The 27,320-nt window shown below is 45.1% G+C and overlaps 2 protein-coding genes across 3 annotated transcripts in view; both read right to left on the reverse strand.

The window, feature by feature from the left end:
- Positions 1-11,927, reverse strand: part of Nod1 (nucleotide binding oligomerization domain containing 1) — a 51,879-nt gene extending 39,952 nt beyond the window's left edge. Inside the window, exon 1 of the mRNA XM_005076802.4 lies at positions 11,584-11,927. The gene's annotated coding sequence lies outside the window, so the exon portion shown is untranslated. The remainder of the gene's footprint in view (positions 1-11,583) is intronic.
- Positions 11,928-20,223: 8,296 nt separating this feature from the next.
- On the reverse strand, positions 20,224-27,239 carry Ggct (gamma-glutamylcyclotransferase). 2 transcript variants are annotated; one of them, XM_005076800.4, is made up of 4 exons: positions 27,003-27,238; positions 23,706-23,851; positions 22,298-22,433; positions 20,224-20,567 (listed from the first exon to the last, which is right to left on the reverse strand). In XM_005076800.4, the coding sequence occupies exons 1-4, from the start codon at positions 27,141-27,143 to the stop codon at positions 20,418-20,420; spliced, it is 573 nt and encodes a 190-aa protein (XP_005076857.1). In that variant the 5' UTR covers positions 27,144-27,238; the 3' UTR covers positions 20,224-20,417. The 2 variants fall into 2 exon arrangements, with proteins under 2 accessions (XP_005076857.1, XP_005076858.1); XM_005076801.4 differs by lacking the exon at positions 22,298-22,433 and having other exon boundaries at positions 20,510-20,567; positions 27,003-27,239.
- Between the last annotated feature and the right edge of the window lie 81 nt (positions 27,240-27,320).

Here is a 27,320-nt window from a genome sequence, read left to right on the forward strand (position 1 = left end):
AGTGCTGACCAAGCGGCTGGCTGGCCAATGAGCTCGAGGGATCTACTTGTCACTTCTCCACAGTGTTGGGATTACCAGTGTACCCAGCTGGCTTTTTAATAGCATGGTTTCTGGTCTTTGCAGTTACACAGCAAGCACTTTACAGAATGATGTATCTCCCCGGACCTCATGCCTTCCCCTTCTTTTCCAGTATGTTGTAGAACACTGTTCATTGCCCGTCTCCATCAGGGCAGCGGTGAGCTTCAACTTGGGCTTATTTGAAGTGACCTTCAAGATTGGGCTTATTGACATCCCTCACAGAAGAAACAGAGGGGATGGGCCATTAGCCCCTCCCCTGAGATTCCAGCCATGCTCATCTCCCTCCCAGCAGTATGCAGCTCTGCACAGCCGCATGTGGTTGCACTGTGTCCAGAGGTGCTGGAGTATAAAGAGTGTGGAGGATTAGCTGAGCTCAGAGGGCACTCCATCTATTCAGCTATGGGGATGCCAGTATTCAGGCTAGAATGTGACTTCTGCGGAGTCACCCTTCCTCTATACGTAAACTCTTACCCACTCTCTGGAAGTAAGCCCAATAAATCCAGTGGTTCTCCAAGTTAGAGTGTGGTGGAGCTTTTACTTTGGTCTGTCACTGGTGCCCTATCTGCCTTCTATGTTATTGTCTTGTTTTGTTTTTCTCCTCCTACCCCTAATGCTGGGATTAAACCAGAAGCCGTGTGCATGCTAGATCAGCACTTTACCACTGAGACATACCCTTAAACCCTACCCCAGAAATGTCGTTTGATTTCTCTGAAGCAGATGGACGATGCCCAGGCACCTCTCTCATTACTACCCATTGTCTGCTCCCCAGCCAAATAATTGCCATTGAAGCTTTTCTGGTTTTAAACACATCTTAGAGTGGGTGTAATAGCACATGTTTGAAGTCCCAGCACTTGAGAGTCTGAGGCAGGAGGATCACGAGTGCTAAAACAACCTGCTCTACACAGTGAAACACACACACACACACACACACACACACAACTAAAATGCAAGCAGCAAATAACATCTGCAGCAAGCTCAGAACTTGATGGGCACAATGTGGGCTTGCAAAAGTACTGTGTTCATACAGTCTTGGGCACTGGAAATATGAGTGGAATTTGTTTATTGAATTAAAGTAAGTTAAAACCATCATTCCTTTCTAATTTAAGCAAGTGCCTGCCCATCTCAGACTTGAAATAATCTGGATGGAAAATGTCATTCAGAACACATCAGGTTCAGATACCAGCGTGACTAAAACCTCAGACATAACTTGTAACATACATCCATGAATGCTAAGGGTCATATCTACACACTCCTTTATGAAATGGTTTCTGTCTCATGCAAGATTCATTCTGGAGACTTTACTCCCACAGCCTCCTCTCTGAGGAGCTACCAGTGATGAAGACTATTACACTGTATTTGCATATGAGCTACTTGGACGGATTTTCAGTATTAAAGTGATAAGGAGTTGAGCAGCATGCTTCTCTATCCCTCCAGTGGCTAGGCTGGGTGGGATGATTCATCCTAAGAGCTGTCTAATGGATACCAATGTCGAGCCTGTTCCTATGCATCACTCATACGGCAATGTGGAGCACACATGCTCAGCCACTCAAGTGGGTCCTGCCTTCTCTGCAGCATGATCCACCAAAATCTACACTTCTCTATCTCTTACTTTGTTGTCAATCGCTTAATGAAATTAACCTGGAAGAACAGCCCAGTTTGATACTGTTTCTGCCACACCAGGAAATGATTGACAGGACATCTATCTGGAGTGCTCTTGGCAGGTGGATAAAGCTACCTTAGTTACTGAAAGCTTTTAAATTCCATTAGCTCTCATTTGCTTCAAGAATCTAAAAGGATTTGATCCCTTGGCACTTCAAAGCAGAAAGAGAAATCAGTCCCAATGCAAAGCATCTCTCTCTTTCTATCTCCACATAACTCGAAGTCCAGGCACACAGACACTGCCATCCTGCCCCCAGAGAAAGGAATGTAGACACGTCTGATACAAGCATTCCTTGGAATTCAGTGATGACACACAGACATCCTTTCACAACTGCTCGGCTTCTGGGAAGCCCAGTGGATGCCACCACGTCTACACATCCCCAAAGCCCAACACAGAGTTCCCAAGAGCCAGCCACGCTGCTGGGATCCTGGGCTTCTAGAGTAGAGAAGACTATCTACACACCCTCTTAAACATGGAAAGTGAGGCCCTTAGCAGGTCAAAGACTTGTAAAGATCAACTAAAACAGGAACCCAGGGCTCCTGGCTGTGAGGCAAACGCTCTCTCTGTTTGCTTCTGGCTAGAGTAGCCTTCTTCAGCAAGGGGCTCTTCCTGTCTTTCAGTAGGAACTGAATGAGAGAAGGTCCAGACCCCACCACCATCTGCCCTCCACTAAGCCGTCTCTCCCCACTGCAAATTCCCATGGTACTTATCCCTGCCACTTTCATGGAAGGTGGTACTTACTTTTTTCAACACTAATCAGGAAGTCAGCCAGCCTGCTGTCTGTCTGTCTATATGTTCTTTCTTTCTTTCTTTCTTTCTTTCTTTCTTTCTTTCTTTCTTTCTTTCTCTCTCTAATTTGTATTTGTTTTTATTTCATGTGCATTGGTGTTTCTGCCTGCTTTTATGTCTCTATGAAGATGTCAGATCCCCTGGAACTGGAGTTACAGATTGTTGTGAGCTGCCATGTGGGTGCTGGGGATTGAACCTGGGTCCTCTGGAAGAGTGCTAGTGCTCTTAATACTGTCAATAAGGGACACTGATGCATTTGTGTAGTCCGTGGACTCGCTTCAGAAACAGCACCTACTGAGTTTATCAGCAGATGAGTGCAGATCTGCTCCAAGTCCGTCACATAGCTGCCACCTTCTGAAAAGGGGTAACTAGAGAGCCAGGTGTGGTAGCTCAGACCTGTAAACCCAGCCTGAGCTACAGAATGAGAAGAAGGAAGGCAGAAGGAAGGGAGGAAGGAAAAACAGAGCTAGGACACAGAGTCTCGGTTTCTAAAGCATTGTGAGTGCATTGGCTGGAGAGATGGCTCAGTGGTTAAGAGCACTGACTGCTCTTCTAGAGGACCCGAGTTCAATTCCCCACAACCACATGAAGGCTCACAACCATCTATAAAGGATCTTCTGGCATGCAGAGGAACATGCAGACAGAGCATGCATGTAAATAAATAGATAGATTAAATAAATAAATAAATAAATCTTTAAAAAAAAGAAAGTGAATCATTTGCAACTTAGTGACCACACCCCTTATTAAGATTGATGCTCAGCTGTTAACAGGCATTGTTCCTATTTGGATGTAGGTCTTGAAAAAAATCATGACTGGAGCTTATGGCTGAGGGGCCAGTGGATAAAAAGCATCCTTAGAAGGAGGTTGCAGAAATGGCTTAAAGGTTAAGATCTCTGACTACTCCTTCAGAGGTCCTGAGTTCAATTCCCAGCAACCACATGGTGACTCAAAGCCACCTATAGAGGGGTCTGATGCCCTCTTCTGGCATAAAGTACATGCAGACAGAACTCTTGTACATAAAATAAATATTTTTTTAAATCCTAATAAGAAGAACAAACAGAGGAAATTGGTTTATCCAGCTCTGGAATTCCTCAAAGGGACTAAAGAAATGTTACCCATGAAGGCCAGCAAGATGACTTGTTGAGAAAAGGCTTGCTGGCAAACTGACAGCCCAAGTTTGATCCCTGAATCCTGCTTAGGAAAGAATTGAGTCCCACAAATTGTCCTCTGGCCTCTACAAATGCCCCTTTCAAATAAATAAATGCATGTGATTTTAATTGGGGGGGGGTGCTATACACAGGGAAGATCTGCGACCCAGAAGATATCTGAAGGTGGCATTTAGGATTTACACAGAAAATGTCTGAGGTGTCTCAGATGAAAGACATTTCTTAAGAGCAGCATGTATTAGTCACCACAGAAGCCTGAGGTGAAACTTGGCTGTGAACAAATAAACACACCGCTGACTGCTGGCCAAGAGGCTCCATGAAGTCTGTCTGTCTCATTCCACCTGAACACATGTGCACAGCCGGCAGAATCCAGGACATACATCTGTCATGTGCTCAAATGGAGAAGACAGGAGTGCCTGGACTCTCAGCGGTCAGTGAGACACTGAGGTGACAGAACCACCATCCCAAATTCCCCTCCTCAGAGCCTGTACAGCCTGGGCCAGGCCTTGATGAGTGGGCTTCAATCACATGGAGACTTGTTTAACCAGCCACAATACATGCAATGGAGATGGTCAGGGTGGTGCTGATGGGGCCCTCCAGTGCAGTGGAGTCTTTCTGTGACCTGGATGTCCAAGTAAAGAATTTCTTCTCTCCCTCCCCCTTTCCCCCTTCCTTCCTTCCTTCCTTTCTTTCTTTCTTTCTTTCTTTCTTTCTTTTTCTTTCTTTCTTTCTTTCTCTCTTTCCTTCTTTCTTTCTCTCTCTCTTTCTTTCAAATACTGGATTCTGTGGATGTAGTTCAGGAATGGAGCCCACACTTATCACCTAAGAGGTCCTGGTTTCAACCCACAGCACTAAAACAAAAAGGTAAAGCATAACCAATGAGGTACCTCGCACAGTATGCAAATTCCCTAGAAGATGAATTTGGGTTTTACGAAGACAAAATGGGTGGGGAAAACACCTCTTTCAGCCAGAGGTGGCAGAATAGATGCCTGAAACTCTGCCTTATAACCGTGGGACATCTAGTTTTTTGTGCCTGCAGTCTCTAATCCCACCTACTTTGGGGATTCTTTTGTTCTTGCTTGCAGGAGCTAGGATGAACCAGAATCTCTCATACACCATACACTGGGGCTCCTGATGAAGGATGATCAGTGCATACAAGAGCCCCACGCATTCATACTCATCTGTCTGCGGAAACTGTCCAGAGTGAGTGGGGAGTTCAGGCTGGGCACACCTGACACTGAACCCGCCTCCACTGCGTTCTGAGCTTAAGGTCCTTTATTCAGAAGTTGAAAACACTGAAGACATTCAGAACTGTTTCCCACTGTAGCACAGGCTTGCTCTCCCCACCCCTTCCTGTTTTTCTTCAGTTCTGGGGATGGAGTAGCACAGGCTTTCTAAATTAATTGTGTAATCATTGATGTAGTTCAACGGTTTGCCTCCCAAAATGCTTGCGTTGGAAATTGATTCTCAAGGTCATAGTTAGTGGTGTATGGAGGTGAGACCTTTGAAGGAGGCTGGGTTATGGGGATCCCATCCTCAGAATGGACCACCACCATATGTCCCCAAGAAGCACATATATTAAAGTTTTAGACACCAACCTGTTGCTACTGGGAAATGGTGGACCCTTTAGTAGGTGGAAGGGCATTTCACCACGGTATCAAGTCATTGAAAGGAAGAGTAGGACCTCAGTCACCGCCTTTACTCCAGCCACCCAGACTCCTCCACCTTGCAATGATATTCTGCCTCATTGTAGGTACAAAGACAACAGGGTCAACCAATCATGGCTACAACACCTCCGAGACAACAGGGCAAAACAAAACCTTTTTTCCTTTTAAGCTGATCATCTCTGGCATTTAATCACAATAATAGTAAACTATCACAGTGGGATTTTCAAGGGAGTGGATCAGATATCATAAGAGGGTCTGCTCTAGAAGCAAGTGTTTGCTCTCTCATATGAAGCCCTTCGGTCTCTTTCTGCACAACCTTCCTATGATCTTCTGCTTACAGATTGGTGGTCTGAAAGAAAACGGCTTCCAAAGGAGTGGCACTATCGGGAGGTGTGGCTTTGTTGGAGTGGGTGTGGTCTTGTTGGAGGAAGTGTGTCACTGTGGGGACAGGCTTTGAGGTCTCATAAGCTCAAGTCATGCCCAGTGTCTCAGTTCACTTCCTGTTGCCTGCAGATCAAGATGTAAAGCTCTCAGTTCCTTTTCCAGAATCATGTCTGCCTGCGTGACATTACACTGTACCATGATGGCAATGGAGTGAGTCTCTGAATTGTAAGCCAACCCATTCAAATGCTTTTCCTTTGTAAGAGTTGTGTGGTCATGGTGTCTCTTTACAGCAATAGAAACCCTAACTAAGACAATAAGGTAAAGATGGAGAATTTTCAGCAGCTCTCTACTTCGTGTTAGAATAAAATCCCAGCCTTACTCAGTCCAGGAGTCTTTGCTCAGCCTGAGGTTGGCTCACTCTCTAGCTCCTCTCATTACCTTCTCACTCAGGCCCCACCAGGCAGCCACTTTCTGATCACATAACCAGTTCCTTCCCACCTCTGAGCTTTAGGCGTGCTGCCCCCTGACTCTCAGATCTCACCCCTGTGTGCATCCCCACTCCTTGCTGAAAGTCTCCCTAGAGAGGAGAGCCTCTAATCTAGGAATGCTCTGGTCTATCTCAGGAGTTGTCGTTCCCCTTACAGCACCCAGTCCATTTTATAATTATGCACTTTCTTGTATGCTTACATTCTGCCCCACTAAGGACTGAATGTCCATGTTTCCACTCACGGGTCAAAGTGCTAACCCCCATCATGATAGCCTTGGAGAGGACCCTCGGTAACGGTTGGGTTTAAATGATCCCCTGCAAATGAAGCCCCCATGGTGAGACTAGTAGACTTATAAGAAGGGGCAGAAGAATGCTGTCTTGTTTTCTCCATCTTGGTGACCATCTGTAAACCAGGTAAAGAACTAGCTAACCCTGACCCTGCTAGAGGCCCAGGCTCATACTCCTTGTCTCTAGGAAATAAATAAGTAGAAAAAGGAAGTAAATAAAGGGAATAAATGCCTGATGTTTAGAACACAGGCTCTAAAATCTATCTGTTTGCCATACAGATAACCACCATGAGTTTGTATACTCCATTAGCCATGCACTCTATAGATCTGGCCTCAAAGCTGCTATCTTCCAGGCTTCACTTCAGAGCGCTGGGATTAAAAGCAAGCACTACAAAACCCAGCTAATACAATGCTAGAGTCTTTTAAGTTTCCAATTTAGGTTTTGTAGTGTTGGAACCTTAACCCAGGACCTTGTGAACTCTGGACACACTCTCTACCACCCTGTTATACCCCTGGTTCCCAAGTATTAATATACCTCTGCTCCCAGTGAGATCTTCTGATAGTGTTGAATTAAAGTATTGAAGAACTGAAACTCCAAAGCGCATGGAAGAACCAGGAGTTACGGTTTTATTCCTTCAAGGCTAAGGAGCCAGCAAAGCACTTCACACCCCTGGAAACGTCCACTTCATTATTAGATGTGCTAAAGCACCTACCACTTACTCTTGACATTCACCCTACCCCACACAAGTCTGGGAAGGTTGCCAGATCTCGGTGCAGAAGAGAAACAAGCCATTGGGATGCAAAAGATAGCGGAGTGAATCAAACCACGAAAGCTGGGATATTCCTAGAACTATTTAAACTCTGCCGCTTTTCCCAGAGTCCCATCCTGGTAGGGTTTCTGTGCTCCCCACACACACACCCACACACCTGCCTGCCATAAAGGTGTACTTGGCTGCATTCGGGAGATACTATCACAAAATAAACATTATAATACACTCTAATAAAGTTAAGTCCATACCAGTAACAAGGCTTTTGGTTTTTTCTCTCAGTTACAGTCCAAGCAATGGCTGGGGTTTAAGTCATCTGAGGGGCACAAGAGGAAGTTCCTACTTCCACTCCTTAAACTGGCAGAAACACTGCTCTGCAGGGAGACATGCACACACCTGCCCTTAATTACAGGTAGAAGCCTGGAGAGGTGGGCGGGGCCAGCAGAGAGGGCGGGGTCCCACTGAACATTCAGGTAGAATTTAAGAACCCAGGCTTGCTGGGCTGGCTTCAAATCCTGAGTGGAGCACTGTTAGTCCTTTAACCTCATGGGACTTCAGCTACCCCACTTGGAGCATGGGAGATTCAACATCCTGGGGGGCTGTTGGGAAGACTAAGTGAGGGGAAAAACCTAGCACATCATGCCTCCCTTAGCTCCATGTGTCACACAGCAAGTCTGTGGGCCTGTCCATCCTTATCTGGAATCTGCCATGTCATCCTCACCTCATTTCACCAAACCTAGCGTCAACCCAGCTCTTCCAGATGAGCACTGACCTCTATTTTACAGAAGCCAGAGCCCAGGCCAAGGTCACACGAGGAGATGGTGAAACCAGCCCTGGAACCACAGTTGCCATCATTATTACTACCACCACAGTAATCACCACTTACTGGAAGCTAGGTGAGGTGGAGGGTGCTTCACAGATTAGCTCATCATTGGCTCAAAACACCCTGTTTGGAAAGAATGTCCTAGGTTTGCAAACGCAGACATCACCTTTAGTTAAGGCACAAGTAATGGTGTGACACCCCTCTCCCAGTCCAAAGCCCACGGTCTCTTCCACATCCATCTGCTGTCTGCTTTACAGAGATCACGTGCCTGTACTTGAAGCCTCAGGAAGCAAGCCTGGTGGCATGTTTATTTCAAGTTTCAACTCCATCGTACCTGGCACGGTGATGCCTGCTTTCAATCCCAACACTCGAGAGGCAGAAGCAAGAGGATCCATTTGAGCTTGAAGCCAGCCTGGCCTACACAGTGAGTTTCAGGACTGCCAAGGCTGCTAGTGGGACCCCCTGCCTCAAAAAAATAATAACAATGAAATAAAAATTTTAAATCCCACCATTAAATGGAGCCAGGGAGGCCCTCTCAAGGGAAGGTCTATTGTCCTGTAGTATTCAGAGACTGCCTGCCCCCAAGGGAAAGCCTAGTCTTCTACCTACTTCCTTCCAGAAAGTTTGCTCTGTGGGTCATAAGGGGGAAAAGTGAGATCTTGCTAACATAAGCACAGAATTTCTTGGCCACTGCATATTTAATCTTTTGGGAATTAGAAACGACACACATATTCCCCCCAAGAGAAATTTACCTTCTCACAACTCTCCTCCCACTGGAGAAGTTTCTTCATTAATACGTGACTTTCTTACGTGGCGGCACATGACCGTGCAAGCATCCACAGAGTCATTAACTACTACCGTACCCCACACTTCTTCCAACCCTAACCTGCGTGGTGGGGACAGCGCAACAGAAGAGCAAGGGGCAGCTCCAGTCTAGAGCAAATGTATAGCAGGATGTAGGCCTGTGACCCCAGCCACTCAGGAGGTTAAAGTGGTAGACCCCATAAGCTGGGCCACAGGCAGAGTTTAAAGGACAGCCTGGACAATTTAGTGAGACCCCGACTTAAGATCTTAAGAGTAAGAAGAGGGCAGGGTTATAGGGCAATGGCAGAGCTCTTGCCTAGTAGTCTTAGGTTCAGTCCCCAGCACAGCAGTGGCAATGATGATGACCTACCAAGACCTAGTGCTAATCATGTGCTCACCGGGTCATTTCCTGGGCCTTTGTCTTCAACCATTTATTACTCCTTTAAAATATATTACTCTATAATTCTGAGGAAAATTACTTGTCTGTGAAAACAAATTCTAAAGTGAGTTTATGGCTCAGCCTGTTGGTTTTAAGGAAACAGGGTACTTCATTGCCTCACTGGCTACAAAGAAGTGCATCCCTTTCTAGGGACTCTCTTCCATCAAAGGCCAGGATAGGGCTCCACCAGATGACAGCCTGCTCTCCATGGGTTGGCAGGAGAGTAAATGGGGAGGGTGGAGCCTCCTGCTGTGACTGACTCTGCATAGGACTCTCTGCCCACAGTTTGGTGCCAATTCCAGATGAAATTCAAGTCTAAATAAACATCCAAGCCAGGAAGTCTTGTGTTGGCCAGGGTCCCAGTACTTGCTGAAATCCATCAGCTAATTGAAAAGACAGCAACTACTCCCTCTCACTACGGAGTATAAAGAAAAAACCAGCCCTCCGTGAGCCTCCACAGACATACTCACAACCTGTGGACATCGAAGAGCAGGCTGCTACAGGACATACAAGTACACAGAAACTCTCCTAACTTCATCGTGCCCAAAACCCTCCCAAGGAAAAAATGTAGAAGAAACTGTCATTTAAAAATCCCAATCCTAGAAATCAAATGCCTTCCATTTTCAGCAGTGAGCCTTTCCTCTGGATAGAAGACATGGCCTTGGTATTTTTTGTTGAAATAAATATCAGTGACCACACATACACTGACCGGCACTTGTCCTCCATGCCTCTACGGCTTCACAGTTTATATTCTGAATGTCTTATCTAAGCAGTGCTACTGCTCCCTGTTAACTCTGGCAGTGACAGTCCCAACAGAGTGGGCAGCTGGGTGCCAGTTTTAAATGAGAGGCAAGCACCAGTAAGGCCAGATTTTGGAATTCTCTTATACAGATCCCTGACTGTCCTTGGTCTTTGATAAGAGACTCCCAAGCCAACAGTCAAGAGCAAAACAAGAACTCCGAGTGCACTGTCTCCTGCTGTTGCCAGCAAGAGAGCCGTGTGTGCCGCATCGATTTTAAGTCCTGCTGACAGCCCAGCTTTCTTGAAAGCAACTGTTTAAAAAAACATATATGGTATAGAAACACAGGATAATGAGGCTTTAAGGAACACAGTTTCTAGACAAACACACTCCATCGTAGTGGTTTTACTAAAAAGAGATAATTGTGGTACATAAATTACCACTACTCTATCTTCCAGTAATGGAACCCCTGCTGTGGACCATATAATGTTACCTTATCCAGCTGTTAGCTTCACTCTGTCTGGACTTTATCAGTAAGAAAAGAGAAGCTCGGAGGAGCCACTTTTAACTTGTTGATCACATCACTCAAGTGACAGAATCAAAGATTGGAGCCAGATTTATCTGGTCTCTGTTCTACAAAAACAAAGCCTACTCTTGCAGCCTTTGGAAGGGCCCTTTTCTACCTCTAGACCCTGGGTTTTAAACCTGCCTCTCCCCTGGCCAGCATGTATGAGGATGACTGTCCATTTTCCAGTGGTTCCTGGATCACTGGCATCTACTCTCAGGTGTGAACAGGGGGACCCCTCTCCAACAGACTTTCTGGACGTTAACCCTGAACACTCCAGGTTTTCGGGTATTCGTAACTTCTAAAGTAGGAACTTGCTTTTAAGGAAGCACTCTGATTCTGTCCTGCAGGCACACCTTTGCCTTCACTCTTAAAAGCGACCCTGCCAAGCTAGCATTGTCTTGCTTCCTTCTTTTGTATCTCGTGAAACAAGGGAAGTCTTCCCCTCGACCTCAGGACCTTAGGAGGTCCCTGGAAGCCTCCGGCCTGTCTGCAGGCTGCACTCCGGGAAGTCCCAGTCAGCAGGCACTTTGTTTTGGCGGCTACCCGTTGGTCTTTGACTCCTAACCCTACGTGCACATTGGAATTATCCGCGACAGCTCTGAAGCAATAGCCTAGAGATTCCGACAGAATTGGTCTGTGGAATAGTCTGGTCATCTGGATCTACGAGGTCCACTTTTAATGATACTAAGTTGCAGGCTGGCGAGCTGAGAATGCGGGCCTTAGGTCACAGCGGGATCTTCGATTCCACTGGCTGTGAAGTTCACTCCTCCGACTTGGCCTGCATCTGAAACTCGGGGTGGAGGGAGGCGGGGAGGGGGGTAGCGGGGGGGCTTCTCCTCCCGGTTTCAGCCAGAGATTTCAACAGTAGCCTTACATTTCCTCAACTGGTTCGGAGAGCCTGCACGCACCAACCCCAACGACTTACCAAGTTGACAGGCAGGACTTGGACTCCTGTGGCTCGGGAGCGCGGTGGTCAGCCTTGCGGGGATCCAGGGGCTAGGGTCGCGGATCTGGAGAGGCAGCAGCCGCTGGAGGGCAGGGCGGGCACTGCGGCTCGGGGTCCGCGAACGGGAACTGGAGGGAACCACCGCTCCTCCGCCTTGTCCTGGCCAGGCTCGGGTGGGCTCCAAGGAGAGGATGGGGCGGAGCGGGAGGACGAGGCGGGGACGGGCTCCCTGCCACTCTTCCCCGGCCAGAGCCGCCGCCGCCACTCGGCTGTACGAGCTGCCCCAGAGGAGCGGTTAGTGGGCAGGCCTCGGCCCAGGGTTGACACACTGGGAACTCGTCGTGCCAGCTCTGCCACGGCCGCTGAGAGCCAAGGCCCGCCCCCCTGAAAGTGCCACCCAAAGCCTGTAACCACAACCAATGCCAGGACCCGGGGGAGGGGGCTTGTTAAATGCAGTATGTGACTCGCAAGAAGCTGCCCACTAAGCAAACTTTAGTTTGATCTACTTTCAGGGAACGAAACTTTCTTCCCGTCTGTGGTTAAGTCTTCTCTTGATCGTGAACGTTTTAGAGCCTTTTCATTTACTGTAACCACGTGAAGGAATTAACTTGCTAATACATTTTCTGAATAAGCATTTTTAAACATTATTGACAGTTAGTCAAAAGTGCTTCCAGGTATGTGGCCACATACAGTCATGGATAAGAAAACTCGCATGAAGGCTGTCCTCTGAGAAAAGCAAAACTGAAACTTTGCAAGTTCGGTGGGCCACAGTGTGTAAGGGTGTAAGTGTGTGTGTGGCGGTGGGGGGGGTGGCGTGTAGAGAAGTCCATGATTCTCCTTGCTCCTGCAGTGTGCTGCGGTGCCCCAAGTGGCAGGGACAACTTTTCTTCTAAGAGTCTGATGTTTTCAGTGCTGGAGACTGACCCAGGGCCAAACGTACCCCGGCCCATTGTTAGTCTTCTGCTCTTTGCTTAGTTTCCGTTTTTTCTTTTTTGAGACAGCTGTTCCTTACTTGTTATTTTGGGCTTTTTCTTTTGGGATAATTGTATATAAATAAAGAATTGGAAGAAATAATGCACAGACCCATGCACCCTTAACCCAATTCCCCCCAACCCTGTGGAGTTATGGTCCTAAAAGCTATGGTGAGCAGAAAATAGATAGTAATCCTATCAAGATGCAGAACAGATCCACCAGAAGCATCCCTTTACATCGGCCCAGCCTCTGTTAGGCATCTGGCAACTGCCAACCAGTTCCCATTTCTGTAATTTTTCAAGACTTAAACACATGGAATCGTGCATCAGGTTGCCCTTTAGGATATCATTGTAAATTTTGCATTGCATCTTCTCTCTGTGTTTAAGTACATGCATATCACGGTGCACGCGTGGAGCACAGGACAGCTTGCAGGAGTTGGTTTTCTCTTCTCACCATGTGGATTTGGGGGGTGAATTGAACTCAAACTTGGTAGCAGGCACCTTTACCTGCTGAGCCATCTCATCAGCTCTGGATAGTAGCTGAGTATTGTTTTGTTTTCACTTAGTAAAGTCCAGAAAGGATTCATATAGACCATTGCTTCTATCAATAGTTACTTCCCTTTTATTATTACTGTTGGGCAGTATTCCAAGACATGAGTTCCTGTCATTTTTTAAAAACACTGCTCACCTGTTCACAGACAACTAAGCAATTTTCAGCCCTCCATTACTGTAAGGTAACTACTCGGCTCATTTCCATACAAGATCGTGTGTAAGCTGAAGGCTTTGTTTCTGCAGGTCAGTTTCTCAAAAACTGGGCTATCTTCTGTAATAACTGAAGCATTTAACACCTCCACCGTCGACCTGCCAAGAGACTGCTTCATAGCTCTTTACCAGCCTCTGGTGCTATCCTGTCTTGTCTTGGCCATTTGGCCAGTTGTGTTGTCCTGGTGAGACATCACTGTGGTTTTAGCTTGCTGATAATGCTAGAGTTCTTGCATGTGTCTGCTTGCCATCTGTATATTCTCTAGAGGAAAACATGTCTCTTGTTAATTTTCTAAGTGTTGTATGTTGAGAGTTTCCATGTATGACTTGTTTCTCCCATTCTTTGCCTTTTCTGTCTTCCTCTTCCTTCTCTGCTTCCTTCCCTCTCTCTGACAGGGTTTCCCATATTCCAGGCTGTCCTGAAACTCACTAGATTGCCAAAAAAGACCTTGGACGTCTAGTCTTCCTCCCAAGAGCTGGGATTGCAAACGTAGGCCACTGTGATCAGACGCCATAGACCAAACCCAGGGCATGCCAGGCAAGGATGTTAGCAGCCAAGCTGCATGCTCAGAACCCTGCTTGCCCTTTCATTTTCTGGGGTTCAGCTTACTCACTTTCCCTTTGATCGACCATGCTTCTGGAGCCAAATCTGAACTCTGCCAACTCCTAGATATTAAAATTGGCAACTACAACTTTTTCTAATCGTTTTACAGGTCTGGGATTCTATTACTTGTTTCTTTTCCATAACAGGGTCTTGTGATGTAGCCCAGACTAGCCTCACACTGCGGTTTCTCACCCCACCCCCAAGTTCTGAGGTTATTCTTGCACTCTAAAGTCCTCCCTCTCCTTATACAGTGTTCCCTCGTGGATTCAGGACCATTTGCTATAAGGGTTCTCCCATGAAACTGCTTTGGCCAGAAGTCAGTTTGGTGTTTTCTCATGGGGTTTTCCCGTGTTCTCTGTTCTACTCTACACATCTATTCATTCATTAGCAATTATACCAAGTTCTCATTTTATTCTCTCTCTCTAAATTGTTTTACCTATTATTTGACAGTTTTAGAAAAATGAGTCGTGTTATAATTTTGATAACAGTTTTGCTAATTCTGTTCTGGGCTCAGGGAGAACCAACAGTTTTAATGAGTCTTCCACAGTGATATTTCCTTCAGGTCTCCAAACACATGATTATTCCCATTTATTTTCCATTCACTTATGTTCACTTTGATTCTCTTCAAAGTGTAATGTAGTTTTCACTACACACCCTGCTCATAGTTGTCTAAGATTTACACATAAGCATTTTCATGGTTTCTGGCTTCTTTTTTGCTATTATTTTGAAACAGAAGCTCATTATATGGTCCCTGTGGGCTTTGAACTCATAATCCTTCTTCCTCAGTCTCCCAAGTGCAGTGATTATAGGCACATACCACTGTGCACAACTACTAGTTTCATTTTTTGGAAAGCAGCTGATACATGATTGGTCAGAATTACAATGTTCCAGCCCAAGTGGGAAATTGTGGTGATTATAAGGAAAACATATAGGATTACCATATGATCCATTATTCTGCTCCTAGGTATAAATCCAAAATAATTGGAAAGCGGCAGTCAAAAATATGTGCCCAAAAAAGTTTTAAAGATATGTGTACATAAATGCTCTTGGAAGAAATACTCATAATAGATGGAAATGAGAACAGTTCAAGGGCCCATGATGAGATGAAGGCTAAGTGTATGTATACAACTTGTGATATTCATTCATAAAAAGGGATGAGATTCAGATGCCTACAACCGTGAGAGTGAAGCTTGAGGACACTGCACTGGAGGGACTATACAGACTGGCACTTGCATGATCACCTTTATATGAAATATACATGTTAATTAAATCCACAAACACAGAGAATAGACTGGAGGTTCACAGGCGTGGGAGAAGGGCAGGCAGCAAACTTTTGTACCTGGTTTCACTTGGGGGTGACATAAATGTTTTGGAACTGGAAATGGTTATAACACTAAATGTATAAAATGCTAACTGTCCACTTAACATGGCTATCTTATAAAAATATAGCTAAAATCTGTGATTTTTTTTAATTTGCTTTTTAATGTGTATGAGTGTTTTGCCTGCATGTATGTATGCATACTGCGTGCATACCTGGTACATGTGGAGGCCAGAAAAGGACATCAGATCCTGAGCCACCATGTGGACACTGGGAACAGAAGCTGAGTTCTTCGGAAGAACAGCCAGTGCTCTTAACCACTTGAACCCTCTCTGGCCCCAGTGTTTTTTTACTTTTGCTATACTGGGGATCAAATGCATGGCCACCTGGTAGATAAGCTGTCTCCTCCTGAGCTACAGCCCCAGGTAGTATTGTATTTTTACTTTCAATGTTTATGTGTTCATCTCTAGTATACAGGAATTCAATAGACTTTTTGTATTTTATCTTGTATCCCCTGACCCAGCTGGAGCTACTTTATTGATTGTAGAGATTTTTTTAAAAAGAAAAGAAAAACCTCCCTTGGTATTTTTTATATGGACAATTATGTCAACCACGTACAAATAGGGATGGTTGAACTTATTGATTTTTTTTATTATATCTAAAGTGTGTGTGTGTGTGTGTGTGTGCACGCGCGTGTTGCAAAAGAAGTCAGAGAAAAACCTGAAGGAGTCAGTTTTCTCCTTTCACCATGTGGGTCCTGGGGATGAAACTCCGGTTATCAGGCTTGGCAACAAGTCCTTACCTGCAGAGACATCTCACTGGCCGAATTTACCGTTGTACTATTTCCTTCTTCTGCCTTACCACACAGTCTATAACTTCTAAAGGTGTTGAATGAGTAGGAAGAGCGTGTATCCTTCTTGTTCCCGATTTTAGGGGGAAAGCATTCAGCATAACATTACCAACGATTTTCATAAACTCTGTAAAATTTAGTTTCCTTTTTGTATTTTTCTTGAGTGTTTTGATTGTGAATGGGTGTTTTTTTCCTGCATCAGTTGATTTGTGGCTTTTGGTTTTGTATTGTCACCAAAGTGGCTTGACAGATTTGCAAAGAACACATCAAGACATCTCTGGAATAAACCACACTTTGTCATGGCTCACAACTCTTAGATATGGCTGAATCTTATTAACTCCTGATTCCCTAAGCATTTTTTTAATCCAACATTCATTACAAATATTCACCTGTGGAGTTAGGTAAGATTAGCAACTGTTCTGTTTCCTTTGCTCTACACTTACCTTGTCTGAGACTAGCAAGATTCTTGTTTGCTTTGACTCACATCTTTGTCCACCATTTCCTTTCAAACTGCTTCACTTACTACAGTAGAAGTTTCTTGTAGACAGAAAGAGACTGGGCTGTATTTTAAATACATTTTTCCAATTTCTATCTTTTAATTTACTTTCACATGTTTAAGTGTTTGCCTACATGTATGTATCTATACCACATGTATGCTAGGTGGTGAGGAGGCCAGGAGAGGGTGTTGAATCCCCTGAAGCTGGAGTTATAGGTGGTTGTGAGCTGTTGTGTGGGTGCTGGGAACAGAATCCAGATCTTCTGAGAGACAGTGAGGACTCTTAACCACAGAGACTCTTCAGCAGTTCCAATGGCACACTTAGACCACTTCCACTTAATATGATTATGCTGAAACATAACTCTGCCATTTCATTTTTGTTTTTTAGTTGAAGCTGGCTGAATTCATGATCCCCCTCCCTCAGTCTTTCAAGTACTGGGATTATAGGCACGTACACGTACGTACGTACGTACACACACACACACACACACACACACACACACAGACAGACAGAGCTTCTTGTCTTCTAACAGATATGAGGTGTTTTCTTTTTTAAGTTATTCCTTTTTGTATTTGTTTTATTGGTTACCCACTGGTGTATTTTACACATGTATCTTCTTTGCTTTCCTCTTTTAGCCACACTGTCTCTACCTTGGCAGTTAGCATTACAACTCTTACTCCACTGTCAAGTGTAATTAGGTTGAGAAGGGAAGCCTATTGCATTTACCCCAGCTTTTCTCACCAGGACCCTTTTATTTTTATGATGCTCAACACTTCCTTTTGTTGTTTCTCTTCTGTTTACTTTCTGCATTATTTTGGGCAGGGTTGCTAATGATTCTATTTATTTAGGCTTTCCCTTCTCTCTTACTTTGCCCTCATTTTCAGAGATTTTGCGGGTGTTTTTGGTTTTGCTTTGTTGTCTTCATGAAAAGTGCTTCTCTGAAAGTGTTACGTCTATGTTCAAGAATGTTTGATTTTCCAAACTTTGACTCTGGATTGCTTTTTTCCAAACTTTGACTCTGGGTGTGTATTTCTTTGGGCTTGCTCAAGACCCACTCAGCTTCTTTGCCCTTTGCAAAAGTCAGCCTGCCTTTTTCCTGCAAGTTAGCTCTTCTGGTAGGGGTCAACTGGGCTCCAACCTGTTATATTTTTCCCCACATTGGCAGCTAGTGTTCCATCACCCAGTTCATTCGTTCTTTCCTTTGTCCCCATCATTCTGCTTGAGGACAAAGACAGTTTTTAGATAGTTTTATACTTTCAGCTCTATTTTTAATACTAAAACCACCATTTGGATTTTTTTTTTTTATGTGCACTGATGTTTTGCCATGCATTTTGGGTCCCACTTGTGAGCTGTCATGTGAGTGCTGGGATTGAACCAGGTCCCTTGAAAGTGCAGTCAGTGCTCTTAGCCACTGAGCCATCATCTTCCCAGCCCCTCATTTGGGTCTTTCTATTCTCTGCTTTACTGAGGCTTTGTTTTCACTGGCTTCTAGCATGATCCTGTTGCTCACTGTGGCATTTTAATGGTGGCTGTTCACTCAGTCACTATGGTAAGTGAAGGCATTCTGATGAATAAGGCACTTTGGCTTAGTGATGTACATTTTGTTGTTGGGCATTGGAAATGTCACAAGTAGTCAGTCTATATTAACCCCAGCTTGTGGCAGAATCAAACTCATGATCTCCCCTTGTGAGCATTGCACATTAACCAGCTGAACTAGCTTACTACCACCAACGGCTTACTACGCCTGGAGTATATGAAAATCCAGGCTCTCCTTTGAGCCTCTGTTGGCGTGGTAGAAGTTGGGAGTCTACACTGTTTCTCTATGGCCTGAGTGGTGTGTTTGAGCTCTAAATGTTTTACATTGCCAGGCTGTCCCTTTCCTGGTACCATCACTAAAGCAGGCTGTGTGTGTTCAAGCAATCCTATTTGGTACTTCTGGGATACTGCCTTTCTTAATTATAAGCCTGAGCTGTATGAGGCAAAAGAAAGCTCAAGAGAATTTAGCGCTCGGGGCCTTGAGTCTTAGAGCCTCACTGAAGTCTTTGCCATCTCCCCTTCAGTCTTGCCCCCGTGTGCTGCGTAAGTAGTACACCGAGATTTTAGTTGTACTTAACTGGAGAGATAGAGAAAAGCACACCCACTCCATCTTTCCTGAAATCAGTCTCCATACATTCCTATTTTAAATTGGTGAGGGTTTTGTTTTTTTGAGATGAGGCTGCACTATACTGACCAGACTAGACTCAAGCAATCCTCCCACCTCAGCCCAGGACTATACTGAGTGCTAGCACACACATCCACATCTAGTTAGTTGCTGTTTTAAAAATAACTATAAAAATCTTCACTTGTGTGTGTATATGAATATGGGAGAGGGTGTGCACTGAGGTCAGAGGACAACCTCAGGTGTCATTCCTTGGGAGACACCCACATTTTCATTGAGACAGGGTCTCTCAGCAGCCTGGGGACTCTAAGCAGGTCAGGATGACTGGCTAGGGAGCTCTAGAGACCCACCTGTCTCTGCTTTTCCAGCACTAAGATAGCAAGCTTGCCACACCATGCCCAGCTTTCTTTTCCTTTTCTTCTTGGACTGGGGTCTAGGAACTGAACTTGGGTCCTCATGCTGGCCTATTTCTCTAGCTCTAAGTTCCTATTTTCTCTGCTTTCACTGGAGGGAACAGCTGGGGCTAGCAAGTGGGAGCCAAGTTAGTCCTTCCTAAGGGTTCAGGTATCTTATCTTACTCTGTACAGGATGCTCCAGGGCTATTTGTCTAATTCCAGGACACTGGGCCATTTCTTCCCAGTATTTGCTCTTTTAGCTCACAATTCGCCTTTTTCTCTGGGAGAGGGGCTAGCACACTTTGTATATTCTACAATCTAGGACCTGACTGTAATTTTTTCTTAGTTTTTCTAGAGTTGTACTGTTGAAAGGTCCAAACCACTGGTTTAAAAAAAAAAACTGAATCCCCTGCCACACATTATGGCACAAACCTGGAACTCTAGATCTAGGAAGGCTGAAAGGCAAGTAATCCTAAATGCAAGGCCATCCTGAACTAGAGTAAGCTTATGTCTCAAAAAAACAAAAGAACCCCCAAACTTGACGTGATTGCTAATGCTAAGTGTCAGGCTCTGTCCCACGCGTGCCGCATGTTTCCGCATGAACCCTTCAGAACTAGCTGCAGTTACAGGTGTTCTGATTACCCCTGTTTGCACAGGTGAGGCAAATAAGGTACAGAGACCCAAAGAAGCTCAAGGCTCACAACTGGACAGTGGTGACTCAGCTGGCCTGGTGGCACAGGACCCTACTCCCAACTACAGGAGAAGCTGAGAGCAAGAGGGACACAGGTTCAAGGCCAGCACCGTGAGGCTGAGCCGAGCAGAGAGAGGTGGAGCACTTGCTGGGAAACCCCTTACAGCTTCAAAGGGCAGTGTGTCAGCTTTCTACTTCTCAAAATCTTATCACCAACTCTTTATAGTTTGCTTACTCTTACAAACAAGCAGAAAGCAGACCAAGGGCAGCAATGTGCCACCGGGCTGCAAACCTACCCTGTCCCACAGAGCACAGTGAGATGTTTCCCGAGGGATAAGAACGTGTCCACAGGAGAACCCACAGCCATCACGGCTTACACACTCCAGGACATCCTGGTCCCTTTTAATTGTCTAATTTCTATCCCCATTCCGGTTCTTTTTTACATCTGGAAATATGGAATCACCTAAGAGAGAAGCCCCTTCACAGCACTGTTAAAAATGAATAGGTTAAAAACAGGAAGGTCCCAGATTCCTGCTCACAAACACTGCACACAGAAATATCCTCCTGTTATGTTCTGTACAGTTTTGATTCCCCCTTTTTGATGATTTCTTCCATTTCGTCTGAGATCTTTCCTTTATAGTCATTTGGTTCTATTGCTTTTAACTTCTCTTGATACTCCAGTGGCAAACCGTTTTCTTCTGCACCCATGCAGATAACCTAGGAAAGGTTAAAACGAGGAAGCCCTTTTAGTTAGGAGCATGCTGGACTGTACCATAGTTTGGCCTGTACTGTCGAGGCCCATGACATTGGCTTTAGATGACTAAAGAATTGGTACATTTTAAAACAACCCAGGCACAGCCAGCTGTTCCTCACTCTGAGTGTGGCTGCAGAAGAGATCTCAAAGCAGCCTGAAGCATTGTCTGAGTGTCGGTTCTACTCAACAGCATGATTCAAAACGTTTTAATATTAAGACAAAATGCACTGTTATAAAATTTACATGATGTTTTAAGAAAAATTAGATTCGTTAAAAAAAAAGACCAAGAGAGATATGTACGATACCCCAGAGAAGTGGAATGAGGCAAGATCTCCTGAGCAGATTGGGAACATGGGGGGAGGGAGGAGGGAACGGGGAAAGAGAGGGAGAAGAGGAGGGCAGAGGAAGACATGGGGGAGCAGGAAGGTTGAGTCGGGGCAAGAATAGAGGAGAGCAGGATGAGAGTTACCATAATAGATGGAGTCATTATAGGTTTGAGGAGAGAGCTGACACTAGTGAGATTTCCAGAGATCTACAAGGATGACACCAACTAGCAAACTAAGCAATAGCGGAGACTACATTGATAGCCCCTCCTTGATGATAAGGTTGGTGACTACCTTATATGGCATCCTAGAACCTTCATCCAGTGACTGATGGAAGCAGAGGCAGATATCCACAGCTAAACACTGAACTGAACTCCTTGAATCCAGTGACAGAGATGGAGGAGTGATGAGCAAAGGGGTCAAGACCATGAGAGGCCAGCAGGGGATTGATCCACACCCCATGAATATGGTGTCAGTGAGGAGGCCTCGGCAATCTCTGGGGCCTTGAGTAGTAGATCAGTGTTTACCATGGCGTACAAATGAACTATGAGAGCCCATTCCACATGGAGGGATGCTCTCTCAGCCTGGACACATGGGGGAGGGTCTAGGTCCTGCTCTGGGTGAAATGACAGATTCTGGAGATCCCCCATGGAGGGCCTCACTCTCCCTGGGGAATGGTGTGGGGATTGTGGGGGGGGATTGGGGAGAGGCTGGTAGAGGGGAAAGGGAGAGGGAGCTGGGATTGACATGTGAAGCAAGCATGTTTCTAATTTAAATAAAAAAATATATTGGATTAAAAAAACAAAGGCCAAGCTTTTAGGCAGCAGCTATCAGTGCCATTGTCTACTTCTGCTCAGAGGAGACACAGGGGACAAAGGACGGCTGTTCAGAGGATTCCCAGACCCTTACCAGGCTGATCTCTGGGCACCATGCCAGAGGTTCAGCACCTGTGCTGAGCCAGGTCCCACGGGCCACACACAGTACCTAGCCTCAGTTTCTACCAAGGGGCCTCTACCCACTTGTCATTTGCTTTGGAGGGTGGATTCCCTGATCCAAAAGGCGTAGTGACCTTCCCATTTAGGGAAGAAAATACTTCAGTAGAGGAAAATACATTCCCCTCCACAAAACAAAATGAATCTGTTCTATGAGATAACATTTGTTGAGGGAAAAAAAATTTATAAAAGTATATAGACTATCATACACATATAATAGATACTATAAATCTATTAAAATCCACTTTCCTTATTTAAAACATTTTGATTAAAATGTTCATGTGGAATTTTACATTCCTAAAAGCTTTCTAAAAATGAAATGCTCTCTAATTTAGCCCAGAGAAATTAAAACGATTCACCACAGCCCAGGTAGCTCACCTTCTTATACTGTGGTGATGGGGGAGCACTTTCATAATTCGTCATCAGGTAACTGCGACAGGTTATTTCTTTCCCTTCTTGAGTTGAAACTTTAATTTCTATTACAACATACACTCCACTTTTCACTCCTTCTTGCCTGAAACCAAACAAACCACAGTTTAGTCACATGGGATCTAGGAGAATGGTTTATAAGGTAAGATGCTTCACTAAAGTTGTAGTATAAAATTAACCACATATCTGTGTTGGCATCTTTGCTCACTAAATGCCACCATGTCAAATGTACACTTAGCATTTTTTTAACACTATATAGCCCTGTCTGGTCTGGAACTCACTGTGTACATCAGGCTAGGTTCAAATAGACAAAGATCCACCCGCTTCTGTCTCCTGAGTGCTGAGATTAAAAGTATGACCAGTCTTGTTTTTGTGTGACACCACATCTGGCATGCTTAGCATTTTAATGTTACAGCTGGCTTCTGGATCCACAGATTCAACCAACTGTGGACAGAAAATATATTTTAAAACTTGGGTCTTAACTGAATGCATACAGATTTTTCCCCCTGGTTATTATGCCCTTAAAAGGAAAGCGGTCACAGTAAAATACACTGCTGTTGGATTAAGCAGTGAAGTGACCCAGAGGTGATGCTGCAATACAGGTGGATGGGGCAGGTCACATGCAAGCATCACGTCAATTTACAGAAGGAACTTAGCATCTGTAGATTCTGGTGTGCTCAGAGGTCAAAGCACTACCCGGTGAACACAGAGCACTGCACTTGTAGCAGACCTCTGTACGTCTTTGTCTGAAAACATAATTCAAAATGCTTATTTCTACCTCTGTGCCCCTGAAGCAGTACTCTGACAGCAAATTGAATACGGGAGGGGAAAGCAGAGGGGCTGCTTACTCTAGCCAGAGCCAAAAACAGAATGCCCCACACTACCTTCTTTTCAAGGCCAGCTCTTCCCTGGAAGTTTACATTGTATCAGGCTCTCTGCCTCACAACTCTGGGAATTTTAGTTCTACTGTGTTATTCAGTGCCTTTACAAATTATTATTACTTGTTCAGCTGCAACCTCAAAGAATTTTAAAAAAACAGAATCAACTCACTTACAAAATATATATATATATAACAATTATAAAAAGCTTCATGACTTTCTGCAATATGAAACTAGAAAGATAATTTTTAATAGAAGGCAAACAGAATTAAAAAATAAGAGCTTCCATGTTTTTGCCTAAGAGATGACAAACATCCAGTCAGTAAATGTGACCCTTCTAGATTTATTACTGCACCGGGAGTTTCTAACTGTTGCACTGGTGTAGACGTATAAAGAATGTGTCTGCAGTGCATCCACAAACGCACACCCATATAGCCCGCTTCAAGTATCATTTTAACTTATAACTAGAAGCCACCTACTCATCCAGAGAGCTTAAATTGCTTTTGTTCATTTTCCACACTACTCCCCACACTTCATCGCCAGGGCTTTGAAAAATGGTAGCTATACCTCCATGCCACCTCTCACTTGTTTTGCCTTGGAAATTGCCAAAGTCGAGCTTAAAGTCCTGCAAAGAAAACCAAAGTGATATATGATCAATACCTTTTTTTGACATGAATTTTCCTCCACAAAATACAAATGATTTGATTTGATCTTCATGAAAGAAAAACATCCAATAACCTTTGTTTCTGTGCGTACAAAGTTGTGGAACATAATGATACACAGACCAAGACCCAAACTATAGATTTTCTTATCTTCCTTTAAAAACAAAGCTTGTTCTGAACATACAGGCATCTAAACATAAAAAGACAAAATCCTTACGGAAACCTAATACACCATACGATAGCTTTAGCTTTTATTTTGCAAATGATTTCTCAGTCTATTTAAATGCATGTATCTTTTCATTTACACACTCTGGGTGATAGTTTCATAGGGGTTATAATATACTTTTATGTCTGTAGAGTATCTTACCTGTAAATCACTGTATTTAAGCTAAATAAGCTGGGTTAGGGAATATGAGCATTAATCTTCATGAACTGTACCAATTAATTTCCAGTAACCTAAGAGCAGCTGATTATTTATTGTGTGTTATACGCACTAGCTATTACTTTACATGGGCCAATGTTTTACTCAATTTACAGCAGAAAAATTACAGCATAGAAGGATTAAATCGCTTCCCTAAGGTCTTATAATAACAAGCAACAGAGACACCTTTCTAGTTTAGCTTCTACTATCATTGACGGGCAAGCAGGGAGCAAGGGCAGTTGCCTTGTGTGGCCTAAGAAGATGTCCTTCCAGCTCTTCAGAGCACACAAGATGGACTAAATGACAGTGCTGTAGTTCTTTCTGGTTTATATCATCCCTGCCACCCATGCTTTCTTAAAAACCTTGTTTGATAATTCAGGAAAAATGCTGGTCCAAGTAGCCAGGACCTTCAAGCAGCATACTGGGTAATTCAGCATCAGCAGATCTGATCAAAGATACAATCCTCGCCAGAGACAGGCAGCCTGTTGCTAAAGGCAGCAGGCAACTGCATTCCCAGTCTGGTTCCATGGCTCACTGCTAGTATGTGACACAGGCAGCCATCTCTCCAGATCAGCCCTTTCTTCTGATTTGAGGTTGACCTGATCTCACCTCTGCCAGCTACCCCGCTACTCCACATCTTAACATGTCAGGGTTTCTTGGGGTTCAAGCTTAGGCCCTTTTTGAATTTAGCCATGTGCCCAGGAGAGCCTCATCACTTCCAACAGTTTCTAATACCATTGGATGCCTCTGCCACCTTTAAAATCAGCCCACATCTCTGTTCTGAGACTCGAAATCACTTAGAAAGGGGCCCAACACACACAGAAAGTGCCTAACGAATGTTCACTGATAATCTTTTGTCCCTGTGATTGTCTAGGAAGCATCTTAGATTATGTTCAAAGTTAGTCAGTAATTTTTACCTTCCAAACCTGATTCTCCTCTGTAAATATGACCACCATCATCTACCTGGTTGTGCAAAAACTTGAGTCATATTCGACATCGCTTCCCTTCACACACACAATCAGTCATGAAGGTTCAATGATGCTATCTTCTAGGCATTGCTCAGAGCCATCGACCTTCCCTGACTCCACCCTGTTAGATCATCATGGCATTATCTTTGATATGAATGTGGCAAAAATCTTCACTGGGCTCCCAATATCCACACTTGCTCCTCTTTGCATAATAACCAGAAAGATGTAAATCCCATCATTTGCTTTGATCCTCAGTGCCTGCAAGAGATTGTCCTAAGGTCTCTGTGGTCACATTAAGATGTGATAACTTTATCTTCCCTCATGCCACATCTCCCTACCAGACTCCGGCCACTTTGGCCGGGATGCCCACTTCCTCTTTCCTTGGGTTCTTTGGATAAGCATTCTCTCGCCTTGCTGTTGCTTTGTTCCCCATCTCTCCATTCCGGTCTCAGCTTCAAAGTTACACCCAGGAGAGCTTTTCTCAGCATTTTGGTCAGGTCCTCTGGTCATATATTCTGTGGCACCTTGCATGTCCTCTTAAAAGGGGCTAACCACAGCTCTATAATTTACTATTTATGTGATATTTCTTCCCTGCGTTCTGACTATGCATTTGAACTCCCTACACTCTCATGCTTTCCGAAGTAACTCCCAGTTTTAAAACTTCAAAGGCTAGAAATTGGTTATCAGATCATCTTGCAGTAAGGGCATGGATACATGGCGAGACTTAGCCAATCAGGGCATCCAGAGAGGTTCTCAATCAGAGCTAGTGTTCAAGATCATCAGGGACTCCACTCTGGGTTTCAGAATCTGTAAGTCTGCGAGGCACAGCAGCAGACTGGAGCCAGCTCCACATCGTATTTACTAGTTCAGGAAAGGTGCAGCCCATCTCCCAGGGCTGGGCTGGTACTACACACACACACACACACACACACACACACACACACACACACACACACACACCCTACACACACCATCTCCCAGGGCTGGGCTGGTCCTCTCCAGCGATGCTGGTTGTGTACACACACCCACACACACCAGGTCTGCTTGTTCACTCAGCTCTGTACTCCAGTCTTTCAGGTGATCGCATGAGCTCTCCAACAGCCTCCCAACATCCCCCCTCCCATCCCCTCTTTCTTAAACCAGCTGGTTTCTGTTGCCTGAAACCAAGAACTCTGACAAGGTTAGCAAAGACCATGAGTGTTTGGCTCAAGTTGTCAAAGGCACTGCACACAACCGGATTGTACACTGGTGGGTCCTCCAAGTAGCGAGGCTGCTTAGTCATCTTTGTAACCCCAGCACTGCATCCCAGAAAATACGTATGCAATAAGCAAGCGAACTATGGTCAAGAGCCACAGTTCACCAGACTTAGTTAAAAGTTTATCGGTTAGGTACTCTCCTGAAGGAGCACCGCCATCACTAGGGAAGACACGACTCCAGGTCCTGATCCAGATCTCAGGAACAGGACCACTCAGATCTGGAGGAAAAGACTACACAGAATTTCACAGAACGGTGGGACAAGTGCTGTGACAAGGGTATGCACAGTCAGGAAAACGGCTAGTCCTCAACTAAAAAAAAAGCACCCATCGCGAAGGCTTCCTACAAGATGCTGGAAGTCGGTGGGAAAGGGCAGCCAGTGGAGGGCTGCGAACCCCGATGGTAGTCAAAGGTCCCCGGCAGGGGTCACACCTGGCCCGCTCTCCCGGTAGCGGGCACAACGGCACTGACCTGCAGGCGCGCCACGCAGCAGAACACGGCCGAGGGGTTTCGCAGGTGTATCCTCTCGGTCAGCAGGTTGCTGCCATAGGCGAAATACAGGAACGTCTCCCCCTCCTGGCCCGCATGGCCCTCACAGCCGGAGCTCGCCATACCTGCTTGTCCACGCCAGCAGCGCCAAGCACTGATGAGCCGGCCGGCGCGGCCGCAGGAGCAGCGCGCCGGCACCCACGCGCGAGCGCAGGGCAGGGGGCGGAGCTGCGAAGAGAGCGCGCTGCGGATTGGTTGCCGGCTTGCTGGAGTGAGGCGACTACTGTGATTGGTCCGTCT

Source organism: Mesocricetus auratus, unplaced genomic scaffold (genome assembly GCF_017639785.1).
Source record: "Mesocricetus auratus isolate SY011 unplaced genomic scaffold, BCM_Maur_2.0 Super-Scaffold_100676, whole genome shotgun sequence".
NCBI lineage: Eukaryota > Metazoa > Chordata > Mammalia > Rodentia > Cricetidae > Mesocricetus > Mesocricetus auratus.